This window comes from Populus alba, chromosome 5 (genome assembly GCF_005239225.2).
Source record: "Populus alba chromosome 5, ASM523922v2, whole genome shotgun sequence".
NCBI lineage: Eukaryota > Viridiplantae > Streptophyta > Magnoliopsida > Malpighiales > Salicaceae > Populus > Populus alba.
Window position 1 is genome coordinate 5,478,644 of NC_133288.1, and position 21,373 is coordinate 5,500,016.

The 21,373-nt window shown below is 34.4% G+C and overlaps 2 protein-coding genes, 1 long non-coding RNA gene and 2 other non-coding genes across 6 annotated transcripts; all 5 read left to right on the forward strand.

The window, feature by feature from the left end:
* Positions 1 to 1,959: 1,959 nt before the first annotated feature.
* LOC118031377 (uncharacterized) lies at positions 1,960 to 2,806 on the forward strand. The gene is made up of 2 exons (XR_004684523.2): positions 1,960 to 2,386; positions 2,472 to 2,806. It is a non-coding gene; the product is annotated as an uncharacterized lncRNA (long non-coding RNA).
* A 5,020-nt stretch (positions 2,807 to 7,826) lies between these two features.
* LOC118031391 (linamarin synthase 2-like) lies at positions 7,827 to 10,126 on the forward strand. 2 transcript variants are annotated; one of them, XM_035035796.2, is made up of 3 exons: positions 7,827 to 8,643; positions 8,787 to 9,733; positions 9,822 to 10,126. In XM_035035796.2, exons 1-2 carry the CDS (start codon positions 8,130 to 8,132, stop codon positions 9,710 to 9,712), a joined length of 1,440 nt encoding a protein of 479 aa, XP_034891687.1. In that variant the 5' UTR covers positions 7,827 to 8,129; the 3' UTR covers positions 9,713 to 9,733; positions 9,822 to 10,126. The 2 variants fall into 2 exon arrangements, with proteins under 2 accessions (XP_034891687.1, XP_034891677.1); XM_035035786.2 differs by lacking the exon at positions 9,822 to 10,126 and having other exon boundaries at positions 8,787 to 9,794.
* A 1,376-nt stretch (positions 10,127 to 11,502) lies between these two features.
* On the forward strand, positions 11,503 to 11,587 carry TRNAM-CAU (transfer RNA methionine (anticodon CAU)). Its single transcript is given in 2 exon segments — positions 11,503 to 11,540; positions 11,552 to 11,587. It is a non-coding gene; the product is annotated as a tRNA-Met (tRNA).
* A 2,827-nt stretch (positions 11,588 to 14,414) lies between these two features.
* LOC118031382 (linamarin synthase 2-like) lies at positions 14,415 to 16,427 on the forward strand. The gene is made up of 2 exons (XM_035035775.2): positions 14,415 to 15,221; positions 15,364 to 16,427. Exons 1-2 carry the CDS (start codon positions 14,708 to 14,710, stop codon positions 16,287 to 16,289), a joined length of 1,440 nt encoding a protein of 479 aa, XP_034891666.1. The 5' UTR covers positions 14,415 to 14,707; the 3' UTR covers positions 16,290 to 16,427.
* An 839-nt stretch (positions 16,428 to 17,266) lies between these two features.
* TRNAM-CAU (transfer RNA methionine (anticodon CAU)) lies at positions 17,267 to 17,351 on the forward strand. Its single transcript is given in 2 exon segments — positions 17,267 to 17,304; positions 17,316 to 17,351. It is a non-coding gene; the product is annotated as a tRNA-Met (tRNA).
* The last annotated feature ends 4,022 nt before the right edge of the window (positions 17,352 to 21,373 follow it).

Genomic DNA, 21,373 nt, shown 5'->3' on the forward strand with positions numbered 1-21,373 from the left:
TTTACTAAATACTTTAACTTAAAATAAAAAGATATATTTTTAATGGGGAATAAAAAAAAGTTGAAATAAATTTTTAAATTTTATTATTTATAATATAAATGGATTGTTTTTTAATGTAGGATATTAAAATTTTAAATATATTGTTTTTAATTTTCTAATGGATTCACATCAACTCATGTGATCCAGGATGTGGTCAAAAGGCCAGATCAACTTCTAGGAATTTAATAACTATGCTTGTAGTTGTTCCATGCTCAATCCTAGCTTTCTATATTTTTATGGGTCAATATAATTTTTATTAAATATTATAAAAAAATATAAAACCTGACTCTTTAATTATTTTTTCAAAAAGGATCAAAATAATATTCTTTCAACTATTTTTATTTTTTTATAAAGATCAACAAGTTTGAAAGTTTGATTTTAAACCGGAAAGGCTAAGGTTGATGAAGTCTGTTCGAGTGTTTTTTATTAATTTAAACTAATTTAATATATTTTTAAATAAAAAGTATTTTTTAAAAATAACTACATGCTATAACTATACAAAACTTGCTCTTACCGAGCTTGGAGTAGGGACTTGGTTTGGGTGCACTTACGATCTATATGAGAAGGGACTTGGTTCAGGTGCTGAGCAGGGACATTCTAAAAAAACGAATTGAAAACCTAAGAAACATATTAATTTAATATAGTTTTTCAATGCGCATCGGGGATAAACAACATGTAGGAGCTCGTTTTTCTTAATTTTATTCAGAAAACATTGAAATTTTTTAGAACTCAACATTTCAACAACTATTTTCATATCAATATATCTTCTAACCATATATTAGTTAGTGTTCTTTTAAAATATATATATATATGTTTAAAAAAGATATTAAATTAAGGTTTTTTTAGTATTCTTTTATAATTTTTAATTTATATAAAAAATACTTTCAAAAAAAATAATCATGTAACATAATATTAATTAATTATTTTAAAACTCACTCACCACTAGCAGCTTGACACTTATTGCTATGATCTGTGAAATCAGAGCAACAAATCAGGAAAAACATGGAAAAAAGTGAAAGCACACACAGAATACCCGTCTAATTAATTAAAGTGTACCTGCACGAATTCTTTTTCTGCGTTCTTCGTGATGCAGCTGATATGATTCACTCTTTTTTATTTTTTTTTATTTTATCGTTTTCATTTATTGGGCAAGAGAATTTTAGCAAAGGGCCCATCACTTCTGAAGTGGATTCTCCAGATTTATTTTTTTAAATAGCATGTATTAAAAAAATATTTGATAAACTATCATAAATAAACAAAATATTTAAGAGAATATCTCGGCTAAAAGTTGCACTGTTGAGAATATCGCTACTCAATTTTTTTATTTTTTTTAAATATAAAGGTTTTCAAAACACTGTAATCTATTTATTACGCTGTTACTAGTAATATAAACTTTGCATTTAAAAACGTATTTTAGGGCTGTATGATATTATATTAGTGATGATGATTTAAAGTGTTTTTTTACTTAAAAATATATTAAAATAAAAAAAAATTATTTTTAATATTAAAATATCAAAATAATTTAAAAATAAAACTTTAACTTTTTGTTTGAGGTTTGGGCATGAGGTTTGTGAAGTAATTTATTGTGTAAATAAAAATTAGAATTTTTAAATTTTAAAACTGTTAGGAAGAGATATTTGAATTTGCGTTATAATTTTTCAGTCAAGGGGCTGTAGTACTGTTGGAGAAGCATAATGCCATAATCCATTAAATTGCACTGTGCTGCATGTGATAGCTATCTTTCCTTTCACTGTTTGCCACACCCTCATCGGTACCGCCTAGTAGGTCTTGTTTTGGCATCTGCAATCCAATCATATTTTTATTTTTTAAGTTTTAAATTAATCTTTTGCTATTTTTATTGTTTTCATATATGAATATTAAAAATAAATTTTTAAAAAATAATACACTGAAGTTCAGTCCGTACTCTCCCTTTCTCTCGGTCATCACCCACCACTCAACTTTTCCTTTTATAATTGACGCCCTCTTGCTTCTCTTCTCTCTACATACAGGTCCATGAACAAAAATTAACCAGATTCTTTCCCCTCCTTTGTTTGCTTCTTGAGCTCCTTACTGTGATAGGGAGACTTACAAGAAGCAAATCTGGGCTTCAAACTACTTTGACCTTTCATTCAACTTCTTCGCTGGGGATATATGTAGCTAGTTTGCTATGGCTTCTTCTTGGTCACGATACATGAAAGGCTTTGCTTGATGAACATATACAATGGGTTCTTGTCACCTGTTACCTGCCTCTAGATCACTGCTAACTACTGCAATTTCTATATATTTTCTGCTCTATCCGGTCTCTTGTTTTGATCAACACTTACAACCTCCAACTTCTCCTCATAAGGTGCGTAAGCCTCAACTCAACTCAACTCACCTCCCTACCTCCTCCTGGTTTGTTTTGATGCTACAAGTTATGATCTTTTGAGTAGGGTATAGCTTTTGAGGGGAAGGCAAGGCTAGGTTCGACCCCACCAAGTTGCCGCAGCAAATGCAATGGTTGCCACCCATGCATAGCAGTTCAAGTACCAGCTCTACCGAGTCAAAACCAGCCAGTTCAAGTGGGTTCAGCTAAAAGAACTAGGAGTGTTGATGAGTTCTTCGACTCGTATCCTGCAGGTAATAGGTTCCCAGATTATAGGCCACTTGGTTGGAAATGTCGCTGTGCTGACCATTTCTACAATCCCTTAACTTAATATGTATTCTCAGTAATTAATAAGAGTTTAATCAAAATGGTGATCATGATCATCGTAATTATTCTTCCTAATCTGTTTTGAAATGGTGATTAAAAGTAGGTTCCTCAGATTCTCTAGACATGTGAAGGTGTCAGCATTGACTGTAGACTTACATTGAAACTTCGGCACAGTAATGTTGGTTTTTCAAAGTTTTTTTAAATATTAAAATAATATATTTTTTTATTATTTAAAAATTATTCTCTATATTAATATAACTGAAATCCAAAAACATAAAAAAAAAAAAAAAAAATTAAATTTTACATACATGTTAAGCTTTTCGTATGTTTTCTTCTGGTTTGCAAGCTTCCGATATCGGTTACTGAGGTCCATCAGAAGTCCGAACTCAAAAATCGATTTATGTTTTAACTTTTAAGAGGTTGGATTCTGAGGACGAGTTATAGGGTCTCGTTTTGACTTGACTGGTTCACTTTCGAGGGGGGGAATGAACAGTTCCGCAGTTTTTTTTTTTTTTTTTTTTTCTTGAGCATTTTCTCGCTAAACTGTTCGCTGCTCACTGCCTCTATTGCCTGCTACCTTTTCTTTTTCTGGGTTAATTCTAGCCACTAGTTACCGACTGCGAGCGTGGCAGTGTGATAGTAGTTGCTTTTTAAATAACTTTTTGTGTTGAAATACATGCCAATGATTTTTTTTTCATTTTTTAAAAATTATTTTTGACATCAGCACATCAAAACGATCTAAAAAGTACAAACCACACTCAATTTTAGCAAAAAAAAATTAATAATAATAAATTTGAAATTTGATGAAACATCGTTTGGAACGCAATGCCAAACGGTGTCTGCATGATTCATAAAGAAAATCACATATTAATTCAAGGAAATTGGAGTTTACTCTCTGCAAGCAAGAGATAGGAGGGGAGTAGCTTGCTTGATAGTGTTGTTGTAGTTGGGATTGCTTTTTTAAATAATTTTTTTATGTTAAAATACATGTTAATGATATTTTTTATTTTTAAAAAATTATTTTTGACATTAATACATTAAAATGATTCAAAAACACTAAAAATATATTAATTTAAAATTAATAAAAAAAAAATAAAATTTAAATTTTTTAAAAAATATTTTTAAACACAAAAGCAAACATTTCATCTTCACAAATCTTACCAGCCTTGAAAATTAATAATCATGTTAGTCACTGTACACCTCCTAGAAAGTTAAGCGGTTAACACTCTTAACACAGGTGATGAAGACACCCAGAATAAATGATATTAGGTAGGGCTCTTTTGAGGTATGGAAATGTCGGTTCGGTTGAAAGAGAAGAGAGAGGGAGAGAGGGGACCGGGGACCGGGGACCGGGGACCGGGAAGCATGGTTATAGCACAGGGAGAACAAATATCAGGCCCTGCTCCCGTTGCAGATCTAACAGTATTTAATTTTGAGTTAAACCTCTTTTTATTGAATTTGTTTAGGTTTGTCATACGCTCAGAACTTTATGAAAAAGTTTTTTATATATATAATTATTCTATTCATGAATCATAAATAAGAAATACAACTTGAAACTTGTGTATAATATACTTATAGTTTGTTAGTTGGAGAAAATAATTGTCACTCGTACATGTGTACATGTATAATTAACATATAGGTAATGTATTTAATACATGCATCATCTATAGGAGTCGCATGCCAACTTATTAAAATTTATAGGTGTACATGTAGCACATTCCTTTCTCATATAATTAATACATTCAAAAGTCAGCATGTATTTTTATGAATATCCAATGACTTGAAAAACAAAACATCTAACGCTTAGAGAGAAAAAAGATGACATGGAAAATAAAAAAAAGAAGAAATGGAGTTGTTGCTTCAAAAGTCAGCATGTATTTTTTTTAATGTTAATTTGTAGGCCACAAATATAGTTCATGGGATTTTCAATTTGCCCTTTTCTTCAATCCTATGGCTCTTCTCATCGTCTGTGCAGATCAAAAGAAATGGAGTTGTTGCTTCAAAATGTTGTTTTGCCAGCTAGGTGACGAAGTCAAGGTGAAAAAACTTTACACAAAAATGGGTTTTTTCTTTTTTGATTTACGTGGGTATTCGGACTAGTTTACGTGCACCACAACTAATGAGTTTTTATTGGCTGTGTTCTAGGCCTACGGTGAGGTGGTCTAGGTGGCTCCTGTAAACCGGTCCCTGTTGAAATTCCCATGCTCAAATCAATAAATATATGTGTGGTTTTCGTTCCCTGTGTTCTAGGCCTATCGTGCTTGAACTTTTCTTCATGAAAAAAAGAGGTATGATGCCAGCACAAATTGGAGAAGAAGCTGGTGTGTGATGGAGTTCATTTATTTAATGTCACGTAATAAAAATATAGCTATTGATAATAGAAATTAATACGTATCTATAAAAAATTTATGCAAATTATACTTGTTATATTAAAATTGATAGTACAAGTAACAAGAAGATAAAATAAATATATAAACGTTGAAAAAAAAGGCGAAGAGGAAAAGAAATCATAAAAAGACGAAGAAAATTAGTCCGGTCATAAAAAAGATGACTATTCCGTCGCACAAAAAAAGAGCGACTACCTAGTTGCGCAGAAAAACAAGTATCTTATGCTCCGGTTCTAGGCTTTTTTTTTAAAAAAAAAATATCTATTTAAATTTTATATATCTTAACATTATTATAAATTTATATAATTATTAACTTCAAGGATATATATAATGAGTCGATATATATATAAATTGATTTGAATATCATATTAATAATAAAAAAATACATGATCACCTGACACTTTATAATTATTTTTAAAAAGATGGGGTTTTTTTTTTTTTTTTAACATCACTAGAAAATTTAGCATTTTGCTTGTTTGGAATATGCAGAACTCATGCAGGTTATACAAAGCTCTGGCTGCATGTCACAAATCACCCCCTTTGGTTTATTCCAAATATATAACAGATGTACACTTGAGGGTCTAGCCCATTGGTCAACAGCAAAGCTTGTCTTTGCGAAGGTCCTGGGTTCGATCCTCAAGAGTACCAGCCTGTCACCCCCGTGGTGCCTTACCTGCCTACTGGGCTTGCAGGATGTTCAGTGGGCCCGGGGAATAGTCGTGGTGCGCGTAAGCTGGCCCGGACACCCCGGGTTACCAAAAAAAAAAAAAAAAAAAAAAAAAATATATATATATATATATATATATATATATATATATATATATATATATATATATATATATAAAACAGATGTAAGGTAGGAATACAACATAACATCAACGAATAGTACACTATTTATTTATTCATTCACAGCAATTGTAAAAATGCAAGGAAATTTGATTACCAGATGTAATGATTTACTGTGGATTAGATTGTAACAGTGTAATTATATTTTTACCCTTAAAAAAAATCATTTAAACTAGCCTATTGGGATAAATTTGTATTTTCACATTATTTATTTATAGTCTTATAATTGTTGAGTGACATCTTTATCTTTTCATAAACTTTGTGTTCGGTGGATTTACTTTGTTACCTTTAAAAACAAAATTCCACTTAAAGGTCATTATTTGTTTTAAGAACAGTGCAACGATTCTATTATTTTGAAATGAAAATTTTTAAAGTACCATTGCCGAGGCGAATTCATCATTTTCAGATAGTTTTTAGCCATAACTATTTAGTTCTAAGTATGATGTTGTCTTTCGTTACAGAATAATAAAATAAAAAAACAAGAAGTTGTGATTGTTAATATACAATATATAAGAACCACTACTACACTACTACAAATAGTACTACACCCTTGATAGTGAAATATCGATTGCTTGCTGAACCCTGTGAATTACGTGAAAATAGAATACTTCAAATTTGGGAGTCCAAGAGTTTTATAAAACGTTGGCATCACCCACTCCGCCGACTTCGAGTGGCACATGTGGCTAGCTCTGGTGGCTAAAAATTTATTTTGCTGTGTCATTTTATACATTTTAATGTTTTTTTTTTAACAGCACATGTATGGTGATTATATATGATTTGGTGTCGGTTAGATTTTTTTTCAACCATCTAAGTTTAGTTTAGACAATGTCCGAAATGGTTGAAAATAAAGCCTGATTTCAGTCGAGCTATTTTAATACAAAGCAAGAGTTGTATGTTCTGGACATGCCACTTTTTATAGAAAGCTTCTCCAATGGCTTTAGAAATGGCAAATTGTTTATAAGAGTCTTCAATGAAAAATATTATTTTAAAAGGATAAATTGATAAAATAGCATTTTGAATAGTATAAATATAATTTTTTTTTACCATGTATATTTCAATGGAAAAAAATATATTTGAAAAGCCAATTCTATTAGAGTAAAATAAAGAAGTGTTTTATTTTTTTTAATGATTTTGATGTTATTTTTTTTCCACATGGCTAGATTTAATTGGTTTATTCTTTTGTTGGCCCCACTTGATTAATTTTGGCTCTTTTAAGAGATATGTAGGAATAACATTTGTGGGAGAGAAAAGACATTTTAGGATTTTGTTTGGCTTTCCTCTTGGAGTGTGCAAAATAAGCAAAGAAAAGTCAAAATATTAGTTTTTTATTTTTAGCTATCCATTTAGCTTCTCCATTGGAGATGCTCTAAGGCTTTTGAACAGTATAAATATGATTTATTTTTTTTTTGTACACTCCACGGGGAAAAAAAAATCATTTCAACAACCCATGTGTATATTAAAAAAAATTAATTGATAAAAGTAAATAATATATTTTAATGTTTCGATTATTTTAATAAATATATAAGAACGGAATTTATTTATTTTTATATATAAAAAAAATCATTGCAGCTATTCATTTAACTTTCCGTTAAATGTGCTCTAACGCATCTACCTCATCCAATAATTGTCGTTTTTGGCTGGTCATATGCTTCAGTTGCTATCAGCTGGCCATTAGAAAAGCTCCAGTACCCCACCTCACACAAGCATACAAAAACGGGGACAAGAAGATAGGAATCAATTCCACAGCACGCACTTCTGCTACTAGGAATTCATTGAACGTTTGATGTCTTATAATTACTTTCTACGTCATCACAACATCGAGTTCGACATTATTAATCATCCTCGAGTGATTTCTAGGCATGTGGTTGCTAAAGCACTCGTGAATCTTCCCATTTTTTAAGAATAAAAATAATATTCGGAAAAGCTTCAGCATAACCCACTCCAGAAGCCCCTTGAGCTTGTGACATGAAGATTAATGTTATCGTCCCATCTAATTGGGATTCAGTGCCGCAGGCCAATCACGTTGTGATGCATCAACTAGAAAATATAGGGGACCCAGTCTGATAATTTCATCATCAAAAGATGCTCGTGGACTAGTACATCTCTTTTGTTCTTAGGCTAAGAAAAACCAGGAAAGCATTTCATTTCAGTGCCTCAGAGAAAATATGAGTTCGACCGGAGCCAGAAAACCACATGCAGTATGTGTTCCCTATCCATCACAGGGCCATGTTACCCCTATGATGCACCTAGCCAAGCTTTTGCACTCAAGAGGCTTTCACATAACCTTCGTTAACACGGAGTTCAACCACAGGCGATTAATCCGGTCCAGAGGACCAGACTCTGTTGAAGGCCTGCCTGATTTCCGGTTTGAGACCATACCGGATGGTTTGCCTTTGCCACCGTCTGATTTTGATGCAACACAAGACGTTCCGTCCTTGTGTGATTCAACAAGGAAAAATTGTTTGGCCCCATTTAAAGAGCTCCTTACAAAGTTGAATTCATCATCTGAAGTGCCTCCTGTTACTTGCGTCATCTCAGATGGAATCATGAGCTTTGGCATAAAAGCTGCAGAAGAGTTTAGCATTCCCCAGGTTCAGTTTTGGACAGCCTCAGCTTGTAGCTTCATGGGATATTTGCATTTCAGTGAACTCACCAGAAGAGGCTTCGTTCCATACAAAGGTGTGTAATTCCTGGCTTTTCTAATTCGTTTATCTGTTTTGTACTATCAAAGAGGGCACGCAGCATGCTCTCATGGATATTTCTCTATTGTTTGAGAAAATGTTTATCAAGGACATAAAACTTTTATCCTTCCGTTGTTTCAGAAGAAAATTTACTTCGAGATGGAGATACGCCTATTGATTGGATCCCTGGTTTGAGTAACATCCGGCTAAAAGACATGCCAACCTTTACCAGAACCACAAACGATGAAATAATGTTTGATGTTTTGGGATCAGAAGCAGAGAACTGTTTGAACTCTCCTGCAATTATCTTCAACACATTCAACGAATTCGAAAATGAGGTGTTGCAGTCTATAATTGCTACCAAGTTCCCTAACATTTATACAATAGGTCCTCTTCCCTTGCTATTAAAGCATATCCCAGATGAAAGCGAATCCAGATCACTTGGTTCAAGTTTATGGAAAGAAGACTCAAACTGTCTTGATTGGCTTGATAAAAGAGGACTTAATTCTGTTGTGTACATTAATTATGGAAGTGTGACCGTAATGACAGACACACACTTGAGAGAATTTGCTTGGGGCCTGGCAAACAGTAAGCTACCGTTTTTATGGATAATCAGGCCTGATGTAGTGATGGGTGATTCTGCAATCTTGCCGGAAGAGTTTCTTGAGCAAATTGATGGTAGAGGATTATTAGCAAGCTGGTGTCCACAGGATCAAGTTCTTGCACATCCATCAGTTGGGGTTTTCCTAACACATTGCGGGTGGAATTCAATGATGGAAACTATATCCTGCGGCGTTCCAGTAATCTGCTGGCCTTTTTTTGCCGATCAACAGCCGAACTGCCGGTATGCAGGCACCAAATGGGGGATTGGAGTGGAGGTCAACCATGATGTTAAGAGAAACGAGATTGAAAGTCTTGTTAAGGAAATGATAGAAGGGGACAGTGGGAAGCGAATGAGGCAAAAGGCTCTGGAGTGGAAAGATATAGCAGAAGCAGCTACCAACATTGGAGGATCATCTTACAATGACTTCGACAAATTCATCAAGGAGGCTCTTTTCCATGTCTAGAAGAGTGCAAGAGAATAAATGGTATTGTATGGGTGTGATATTTTTCTGTTTGTTTCTGTCATCTCACTTCTTGTATGCTTCACCATGTATGTTTCCATTTTTTTTATAGTTTAACGTGAGTGTCCGGACCAACTTGCGCGCACCACGACTAATTCCACGGGCCCTGAAGTTAACGACCATGTAGGCCTCCAGTGGCCATCATATGAGCAACCCAGGGTTCGAACCTGAGACCACAGAGGAAGCAAACCTCTTGGTCCCAAGCTCTTACCACTGGCCACCACATGTTTCCATTTTATATGTATTGAAGACTGCTTGGCACTGTCAGGACTAATGTGGTATTCAGTCTCATTGGCTTTGTGGTCCGACATGATGCTGTTAGGGAATTAAAGAACTTGAAAGGTTATTCTTGAAGAATGGAGTACATAATTTGTTTTTTCAAAAAATAAGACAACCATAAAACAGTCTCAATGAATTTATTGTCGGATGAGCCTGCAATGGCAGCAGCAGCTTCAGCTTCCTTCTTCCACTGCAAAGCCTTGTTTTTCATTTGCTTCCCCTTCCATCATTTGCTTAACGATCGAGGGCTTCGATTTCCTCACGCTTTGCATAATTGTCAATCTCCATACCAACCCCGCAAACAGTGTAAGAATACTGGCGATTCATCGGTTGCTCATCGCATATATAGGTAATTACATATAAAAATGGATGATTGCAATTTGCCAGCCCCCATGTCACTTCCTTGAACTGTTGGTCTGTCACCACTGTCATGCAGCCATAATTCACATACAGAACTGAGTTGGGCTCTTGTTTATCATGCATGGTAGATCTATTTTCTTACGATATAACTAGGGGGTTAATTTGTGATTATCCTCTTCAGTAGATTAGAGGATCGGACTGATCCTGACATTATTTCTACTGATCATTCCTGGGATTTTGAGAAGGTTCAGACTATTTATCCGACTTTATTTGCTGGTTTGATTAGAGATATTCCCCTTGTTAAATGGGCGGCAGTTCATGATTGATTAAAATAGGAAGGTTCAATGTCTTACAATTTCTCGTCGTGGTAGATCCTAAAATCTTCTACAATTTCTCGTAGCACAGGTATGTTTTTAAAAATATATATATAGTTTTGTTTCATTAGCTCCCTTATTTTTATTTTTGACAGGAACGAAATAATTATGGAGTTGTATTTCTTGTCGGGTTATCATTTCAACGCAATAGTTTAAACTATTAGATAAGGTTTCAAGATGTTATTTATGTTATTTTTTAATACACTCCCTTAAATGAAAGTCATTTAAGCTTAAAATTTGCACAAGTTTATATTTTTTTATGCTTGGTTTTTATTAAATAAATGGGTAAGATGAGATTCGAAACCGTGATCTCTTGATCATCAAGACTCTGATATCATGTCAAATTATTATTTCAATTCAATAACTTAAACTATTAGATAAGATTTCAAGATATAATTTATATTATTTTCTAATATTTCTATCTACAAGGAAATCGTAAACATTTTTTTTCTAATAAATGAGATGTTTTTCTAATTAACATTTTTTTTTTAGATCTAGTTTTATTAGTTATTTATTAGACCAATTATGATTTAGAAATCCATGGGATCAAGTGTTCTGATGTATTGTGACATTGCCAACAACATATAAAAACGACTATGTAGTCTGCACATTGTGTAGAAAAACGGCCCTGAAAATTGAGCCTGAGCTTTTGACACAAGTTTGGATCTTCGTTTTGAGTTTTTAAAGTTTAAAACTGTTTAGTAGGGAGGAATCGTCAAAGGGGTGGTGGCGCAGTTGGCTAGCGCGTAGGTCTCATAGCTTCTGAGTTATTCTGAGGTCGAGAGTTCGAGCCTCTCTCACCCCACTATTTTTCTTTTCATTTTTAACAATAACCAAGCACTACATAACACGTGCGAGTCCATCTGTGGCAAATTAAGCTCTTGAAATGGTTCGCGAACCATGAGATTGATACGCACCGTTATGGAAGAATTTCTGCAAAATTTATAGGAACATCATTTTAGAGCCTGTGAATCTGCAATGCAGAGATACATACAATTTCATCTCACAAGAGGAAAAGATCTCCGGTCTCCTAACTCAGTGTTTGAGTTCAAGCCCTACCAGACCACCACCAGTAAGGTGGATGCAGCAACTCGAACACCTACTCAACGTTGAGGTTTGAGTCCAACCAAATCTTTCTTCTATACCCCTCTCTCTCTCTCTTCCTTTCTTTTGTTTCTGTTTGTTTTGATTTTTCATGATTTTTGGGCCTTTCTTTAAAATCCCACAAAAGTTTCATTCGTTTCTATGGCACCCAGCATGGCGATGATGTTTAATGATTTCTAGTAAAAAAGAATAAATATATAATATTTTGTTCTTTCAAAAATAAGAAAACTAATTAAAAAAATGAGAATCTAGTATTATGTGCGTTATAAATCATAACTAGTAAATAAAAATTTTATGATACAAAACTGTTTATATGAGAAAAAAAATATTATTATTTTTTAAACTGAAACAAGATTTATTATTAACTTTGTTTTAAATTATTAAAGATTTATTTATTCTATTTTTGATGGTTTTTATATAACATTCTTCATACTGGTGTCAGTAAATATTCAAATATAAATGCTTCCAATTATAACGTTTATAAATATTACTTAACAAAAAAAATATGGTATTATTGACTTTGATGTAAATAAATATTAGAGATTCAAATTAAATCTCAATCTTTGTTAACATTTTTAATTTTGATATTAGTACATATGAATATTTTTTTACTATGATATTAGTGAATAAACTTATAAACTTTAAATTAAAAAGCAAAACACATATTTTTATTAATTTTTTAGATAGAAAAAAAAATATGTACTGTATATTAAATTCATATTTCACATTATAAGTTTACAATTTAAGTAAAGTCATAAAAAAAAACATCTAAGGGGCTCATAAATAAATCCAAAAGAGTCCCCAAATTTTTTTTGAATTTTCTAATATCTAGATATTAAAATTTTACAAAGAAATAGAAACTATTAAGATCGATCGGGCTAGCCACAAGCGATGTGGATTGCAACTCTATATTTATATTACCATATCAGGGGAGGCATCCCAAAATACAAATGAGTGGAAATGCCTCCAGATTTGCCTGGAGGTTATGAAAACAAATATAACTTGCCCAGAAAGCTTGCATGCCTTCATTTCATCCAAGAAAACAAGGGCGCAAGGGGATTAGGCAGACAGTAATCCCTCTATCAAATGCTAAACGAGTTACAGTAACAAAACTAATGGAAAAAAGAAGAAAAGAGTGAATTCTTTTCTATTTCAAAAGGCTTATCATGAGGTTGTTCAAACCTCACAGCTCAAAATACAAGCACATAAGGTAAGGTTGCTGCACAAAATTTCTTAGAAAATAGTGTAGTGGGAGGTTGTGATAAGGCAAGAAACACTGCACCATGCACTGAGCTTGCCATCTGTGCATGTTGACCGGTGCTAACTTGTCGCAGCGATAAGTGGGACAAGTACTTGAGATCAGCAGCCAGGCTTTTAATAAGGATTTTGGCTTTTCATGGGTAATATGTTTTTACGTTTAAAGCAGTTAATGTTTCTATGTACTGCCAGTTAATTGCAGGGTGGCAAGAATTATTTTTTTTTTTTAAATGATGAAATTGGCTGGAAATAGTCGAGAAACAAAGACAGCTTTTAGGGATATAAGCCTGAAAATACAAGCAATCACATACAAGGTCCTGGTGGCGCAGTCCTTGAATAACATATGCACATGATCAGTAGTACAATCTATGACCTAAAAAAATTGAACTGCCAATCTGAACAATGATAAAAGAAAGCTCAACATTAGCTAGAAAAGATGATGCCACGAACACCCAGTTTCAAATTTATGTTACGATGATCCAATCATACACTTAATTTGTTCTTCAAGACTGATGTTTCAGCTTTCCTTCTTGTTTAGATACATTTTGGTGCTTTTTGGAGAACTTTGTAACCTTAATTACCTGGCTGTGCACTGGAGGAACAAAAACTGCTCTTGCAACCTTATGCGTCTCATTTCCTTTCTCAAAGCAAGGCTGTAAAATCCTTTGATTTTAAGAAATTGGGTAAACGGTGTTTTAGAATTAGCACAAACGCACTTGAAAATTGGAGAAATCAATTGTGCTTTTCGAGCACCCCCGCCTGCATGAAGAGAGCTATAGCTTCCATCTTTCAGTTCCATTTAATACTGAGAAATGACGTATACAGATGGGTCAATTTACGAGTCTCGAGCCACTTCTAAAATGATGTTATAATAAATGTTTTTCTTTTAAAAAAAAAATCTTTCAAATTAACTTGATTGATCTTACCTTGATTTTGCGGAGCAATCAAGTGATGATTTAACCTGCCAGCCACCTAACTCTAGTTAAGTTAAATGTGCTCTATCGCATCTACCTCATCCAATCATTGTCCTCGTTTTTGGCTGGTCATACGCTTCAGTTGCTATCAGCTGGCCAATAGAAAAGCTCCAGTACCCCACCTCACACAAGCATACAAAAACGGGGACAAGAAGATAGGAATCAATTCCACAGCACGCACGTCTGCTACTAGGAATTCATTGAACGTTTGATGTCTTATAATGATTTTCTACGTCATTACATCATCGAGTTCTACATTGTCCTCTAGTGATTTCTATGCATGTGGCTGCTAAAGCGCTCGTGAGTGAATCTTCCCATTTTTTAAGAATAAAAATAATATTCGGAAAAGCTTCAGCATACCCACTCCAGAAGCCCCTTGGAGCTTGTGACATGAAGATTAATGTTATATTCCCATCTAATTGGAATTCAGTGCCGTAAGCCAATCACGTTGTGATGCATCAACTAGAAAATATAGGGGACCCAGTCTGATAATTTCATCATCAAAATATGCTCGTTGACTAGTACATCTCTTTTGTTCTTAGGCAAAGAAAAACCAGGAAAGCATTTCATTTCAGTGCCTCAGAGAAAACATGAGTTCGACCGGAGCCAGAAAACCACATGCAGTATGTGTTCCCTATCCATCACAGGGCCATGTTACCCCTATGATGCACCTAGCCAAGCTTTTGCACTCGAGAGGCTTTCACATAACCTTCGTTAACACTGAGTTCAACCACAGGCGATTAATCCGGTCCAGAGGACCGGACTCTGTTGAAGGCCTGCCTGATTTCGGGTTTGAGACCATACCGGATGGTTTGCCTTTGCCACCGTCTGATTTTGATGCAACACAAGACGTTCCGTCCTTGTGTGATTCAACAAGGAAAAATTGTTTGGCCCCATTTAAAGAGCTCCTTACAAAGTTGAATTCATCATCTGAAGTGCCTCCTGTTACTTGCGTAATCTCAGATGGAGTCATGAGCTTTGGCATAAAAGCTGCAGAAGAGCTTAGCATTCCCCAGGTTCAGTTTTGGACAGCCTCAGCTTGTAGCTTCATGGGATATTTGCATTTCAGTGAACTCACCAGAAGAGGCTTCGTTCCATACAAAGGTGTGTATTTCCTGGCTTTTCTAATTCGTTTATCTGTTTTGTACTATCAAAGAGGGCACGCAGCATGCTCTCATGGATATTTCTCTATTGTTTGAGAGAATGTTTATCAAAGACATAAAACTTTATCCTTCGGTTGTTTCAGAAGAAAATTTACTTCGAGATGGCGATACACCTATTGATTGGATCCCTGGTTTGAGTAACATCCGGCTAAAAGACATGCCAACCTTTACCAGAACCACAAACGATGAAATAATGTTTGATGTTTTGGGATCAGAAGCAGAGAACTGTTTGAACTCTCCTGCAATTATCTTCAACACATTCAACGAATTCGAAAATGAGGTGTTGCAGTCTATAATTGCTACCAAGTTCCCTAACATTTATACAATAGGTCCTCTTCCCTTGCTATTAAAGCATATCCCAGATGAAAGCGAATCCAGATCACTTGGTTCAAGTTTATGGAAAGAAGACTCAAACTGTCTTGATTGGCTTGATAAAAGAGGACTTAATTCTGTTGTGTACATTAATTATGGAAGTGTGACCGTAATGACAGACACACACTTGAGAGAATTTGCTTGGGGCCTGGCAAACAGTAAGCTACCGTTTTTATGGATAATCAGGCCTGATGTAGTGATGGGTGATTCTGCAATCTTGCCGGAAGAGTTTCTTGAGCAAATTGATGGTAGAGGATTATTAGCAAGCTGGTGTCCACAGGATCAAGTTCTTGCACATCCATCAGTTGGGGTTTTCCTAACACATTGCGGGTGGAATTCAATGATGGAAACTATATCCTGCGGCGTTCCAGTAATCTGCTGGCCTTTTTTTGCCGATCAACAGCCGAACTGCCGGTATGCAGGCACCAAATGGGGGATTGGAGTGGAGGTCAACCATGATGTTAAGAGAAACGAGATTGAAAGTCTTGTTAAGGAAATGATAGAAGGGGACAGTGGGAAGCGAATGAGGCAAAAGGCTCTGGAGTGGAAAGATATAGCAGAAGCAGCTACCAACATTGGAGGATCATCTTACAATGACTTCGACAAATTCATCAAGGAGGCTCTTTTCCATGTCTAGAAGAGTGCAAGAGAATAAATGGTATTGTATGGGTGTGATATTTTTCTGTTTGTTTCTGTCATCTCACTTCTTGTATGCTTCACCATGTATGTTTCCATTTTATATGAATTGAAGACTGCTTGGGACTGTCAGGACTAATGTGGTATTCTGTCTCAATTTTCCGGCACTGACAAGCATGGCTTCCCTTTTGTCCACAGAATTTTTCCATTATGCAAATTCCCTGAACTGTTGGTCTGTCACCACTGTCATGCTGCCATAATTCACATACAGAACTGAGTTGGGCTCTTGTTTATGATGCATGGTAGATCTATCTTCTTACGATATAACCAGGGGGTTTGTGATTATCCTCTTAAGTAGATAAGTGCATCAGATTGATCCTGACGTTATTTCTACTGATCATTCCTGGGATTTTGAGAAGGTTCAGACTATTTATCCGACTTTGTTTGCTGATTTGATTAGAGATATTCCCCTTGTCAAACGGGCGGGGGGGAGTACATGATTGATTAAAATAGGAAGGTTCAATGTCTGGTATTTATACTCCTAAAATCTTCTACAATTTCAAGCTCGGGTGTTTTTTAAAAAATAATTTGAAATTTTTTTTAATAAAAGAGCTGAAACAATATATATATATATATCGGTTTGTTTCATTAGCTCCCTTATTTTTGATAGGAACGAAATAATTATGGAGTCATCTTTCCGTGTACAAGGAAACCTGTAAACTTATGAGAGGTTTTTCTAATTAACATTTTCCTATATATCTAGTTTTATTAGTTTTTTATTAGAGCAATTATGATTTAGAAATCCATGGGAGCAAGTGTTCTGATGTACTGTGACATTGCCAACAACATACCGAAACGACCCTGCACACTGTGTACATAAACAGCCCTGAAAATTGAGCCTGAGCTTTTGACACAAATTGGGATCTTCGTTTTTAACTCTTTGCTTTTAAAATAATTTAGTTCGTAGGCATCAACAAAGGGGTGGTGGCGCAGTTGGCTAGCGCGTAGGTCTCATAGCTTCTGAGTTATCCTGAGGTCGAGAGTTCGAGCCTCTCTCACCCCATTTTTTTTTTTCTTTTTTAACAATAACCAAGCACTACATAACACGTGCGAGTCCATCTGTGGCAAATTAAGCTCTTGAAATGGTTCGAGAACCATGAGCATAATTTTGAAACCCGACCCGGTCGACCTTCTGGGTCACGGGTCAGGTGGGTTGACCCGGGTCAACCCAAAAAAACCTATATAAAAAAAAAAAACACATAACTAATTACAATACAACACTTACTTAAACCAAATTTAAATTATAAACTAACAACATAAATTTAATTCAATATCCAAAATACAAACCAAATATAAATTATAAAATATTTAAAACAAAATATCCAACCACATAAATTCCAACAACATAAATTCTAAAATATTTAAAACAAAACATCAAAATTTAAAACAACAACACATTCACTTATGTTGAATTAACACATTAAGTTATTTTGTCTCCATGGAAGAAAAATCTGGATCAAATGTCGATGGAATGGAGCCAATATCGTCAACACCTAATAAATCATCAGCATGCTCCTTTGAAACTTCATCGTCACAATCATCTTCAATATCATTAACATTTATGACATCTACATTTCAAACACAATTAAGAAATAAATATTATGTGTTAAACAAAACTTTATTTTAAATAATATTTATCATTAAATAATTAATCATTAATTACCATCATCTAATGTATCTTGTAAGGTCATAGTTGATAGAGCTCGGTGAAAACTCTCTACTTCTTCCGTTGTCAAGATTGATGGGTCATCTTCGACCACCCAATTTTCAATGTCAAAAATTGTCTCAACATTAATTGGATCATAATTTCATCCTTTCCAATAATTCCTATATATTAAAAGTGAAGGTAATATTCAAACCTGACATAATGCAATAGAATTGCATAAGTTTCCATCACTGATAATTCTGAATTCAACTTTATGCATGAAGTATTTTATATAAATAAACTTTATGCATGACAAAAATAATTCTGAATTCAACACTCCAATTCTTTTTTTTTTTTTTTTTTTTGGATTCGAGGAAACCCCACCCTCCAGAAAGCGCACTTTGTGGGCCCAGATAAGCGAGTAAAACCCCGGCTGTCCCAGGCTCTTACAAGAAGTGCACGCCCTGACTCGAACTCAAGACCTGCTGTGCAGATCTCAAGCCCTTTGCCACCACGCTACACCCCTTGGGGACTCCAATTCGATATACAGTATCTCCATAACAATTTCTCATAATCCTGCACAAGGCTTTGGCAAGATTGGGAACATAGCTGAAGCAGAAGCAATGTACAGAAAGGACCAAACTTGAAGTTTTGAAATGTGATGAAAACAAGAAATGTATCTCCAACTGTTTATACTTATGTTGTTCTCATTAATGCTCTTTGCAAGGAGAATAGACTTAATGAAGCTCGTGATTTTCTGGAGCAAATAAAGAATAGTAGTATAATTCCAAAACCATTTATGTACAATCCTGTGATTGATGGGTTCTGCAAGGCTGGCAATGTGGACGAGGGGAATGTGATTCTAAAAGAGATGGAAGAGAAGAGATGTGACCCTGATAAGGTGACATTTACCATTCTTATTATCGGGCATTGCGTGAAAGGAAGAATGTTTAAATTGCACAGTAATGGGTGCTAAAGCTGGATGGGATTATACAAAAAGAGATTTTGAAATTACTTTCCATAAATTGCCATTCTTATCTGCAATCTTTCAGTGCTCATGGTGTTGCCGTGCTTCCATTTTTTTAGCTGCTATGTGTTTTTTAGCTAATCCGAGAGCATTTCTGCATCAATTCTAACATTTCTAACATTTCTGCAATCTAATCTGAGAGCATTCTAACATTTCTCAGTTCATTTCTAATCCTACATTTCTGCATCAATTCAAACAAATGAAGTATGATCAAACAAATGAAGTCCACTGGCAGCATCAAACAACACACACGAATAGAAGAAACAAAGCTATTGAAACAGAGGTCACTGGTAGAAGAAAATACAGACACTGTAGCAGCAATCGGGTTGGAGAAACATACCTGAGGGCTGAGGTTTCTTCTTCTGCGAGATCGATGGCAGCGAGGGAAAGAAGTATGATCTTGAATCGGGTTGAAACTTGAAACTGAAATTGACGCCAGAACCCAGAAATGAGGAAACGGCGAAGAATAAACAAAACAGAGAGTGAGAAGGAGATTCAAACCTTTTTTGCAGAGATCAATGGTTAATTGCTTCGTTCTTCTTCTGCTTCGTTCTTCTTCTGCTCCGTTCAATTCGTGCGAGAGAGATTAGGTTAAGTTCTTCGATTTCGATCTTCTTCTGTCTTCGCTTCGGTGCTCAGTAGTCAGTAGGATATGTCATTAAACGACGCCGTTTAATGACAAGGAAAGTAAAAAAAAAAGTGGCCGGGTCTCACCCGGGTTTGGCCGGGTCGGCCGGGTCCCGGGTCGACCCGCCGGACCGGTCCGGGTTTAAAAACTATGACCATGAGATTGATAGGCATAGTTATGGAAGAATTTCTGCAAAATTTATGGGAACATCATTTTAGAGCCTGTGAATCTGCAATGCAGAGATACATACAATTTCATCTCACAAGAGGAAAAGATCTCTGGTCTCCTAACTCAGTGTTTGAGTTCAAGCCCTACCACACCACCACAAGTAAGGTGGATGCAGCAACTAGAACACCTACTCAATGCTGAGCATAGTTTTGAAACCCGGCTCAGCCCGACAGCTCAATCCGGGACTCAGTTAATTCGGGGCTGGAATCAGGCCGAGTTGAAAAAAAATAGAAAAAGTCATGACCCGGTATGACCCGACCGACCTAGCAGGTTGACTTGGTAAAATCCGGTTGCAATCTGTTAACTTTTATTTATTTTTTTTACTAAAAAGATATTGTTTTGAATTTTTTTAAAAAAATAAAGATTAATTTAATTATCTCGGTAACACAATCAAAACTTGAGTCTTAAACTAGACCGAGTTTAAATACTATGATGTTGAGGTTCAAGTCCTATCAAATCTTTCTTTTATTCCCCGCCCCCCTCTCTCTCTCTCTATCCCTATCTCTCTTCCTTTCTTTTGTTCTATTTATTTTAGTTTTTAAAGATTTCTGGCCCTTTTTTTAAAATCTCACAAAAGTTTCATTCGTTTTCTATATCACCTTATAGTGCGATAATCTTTAATGATTTTTAGTTAAAAAAAATATAAAAATAAAATATTTGATATATTTTTTTTAAATAATCTGAATTTAAGAAATCGTTTTATAGATATTAAAAATCTCAACCAGTCAATACAAATTTTAAGATACAAGATACATTATTGGAAGATATTGTTATCATTTAATGAGATAAATTATATTGTTAATTTCATTTAAATTGATAAAAAAAAATGTTTTATTTTAATTTTTATAGTCTTTTTATAATATTTTTAATGTAGATATAAGTAAATATTCAAGTACAAATATCTCCAACTTTAATATTGATAAACATTATATAACAAAAGAATATGATATATTAGTAAATATAATGAATTCAAAATAAATCCCAATCTTATTATTAATATTTCTAACTATAATGTTAGTCAATATCAAGAATATTTCTAATTTTAACATTGGCATATACAAATATTTTTATTATTTTTTTAGATAAAAAAATAGATATGTATTACATAGTAAATTTATATTTCATAATATAAATTTACAACTCAATGCTAAATAAAAAAAAAAAACCGTGTGACTAACCACTAAATAGATCCAAAAGAGTCCCTAATTTTTTATTCTAAACTTCCACATGCGATGTCGATGGCAACTCTATATTTATATTACCATATCAGCGGAGGCATCCCAAAATACAAATGAGTGGATATGCCTCCAGATTTGCCTGGAGGTTATGAAAACAAATGTAACTTGCCCAGAAAGCTTACATGCCTTCGTTTCATGCATGAAAACGAGTTACAGTAACAAAACTAATGGAAAAAAGAAGAAAATAGTGAACTCTTTTTCTTGTTTAAAAGGCTTATCATGAGGTTGTTCAAACCTCACAGCTCAAAATACAAGCACA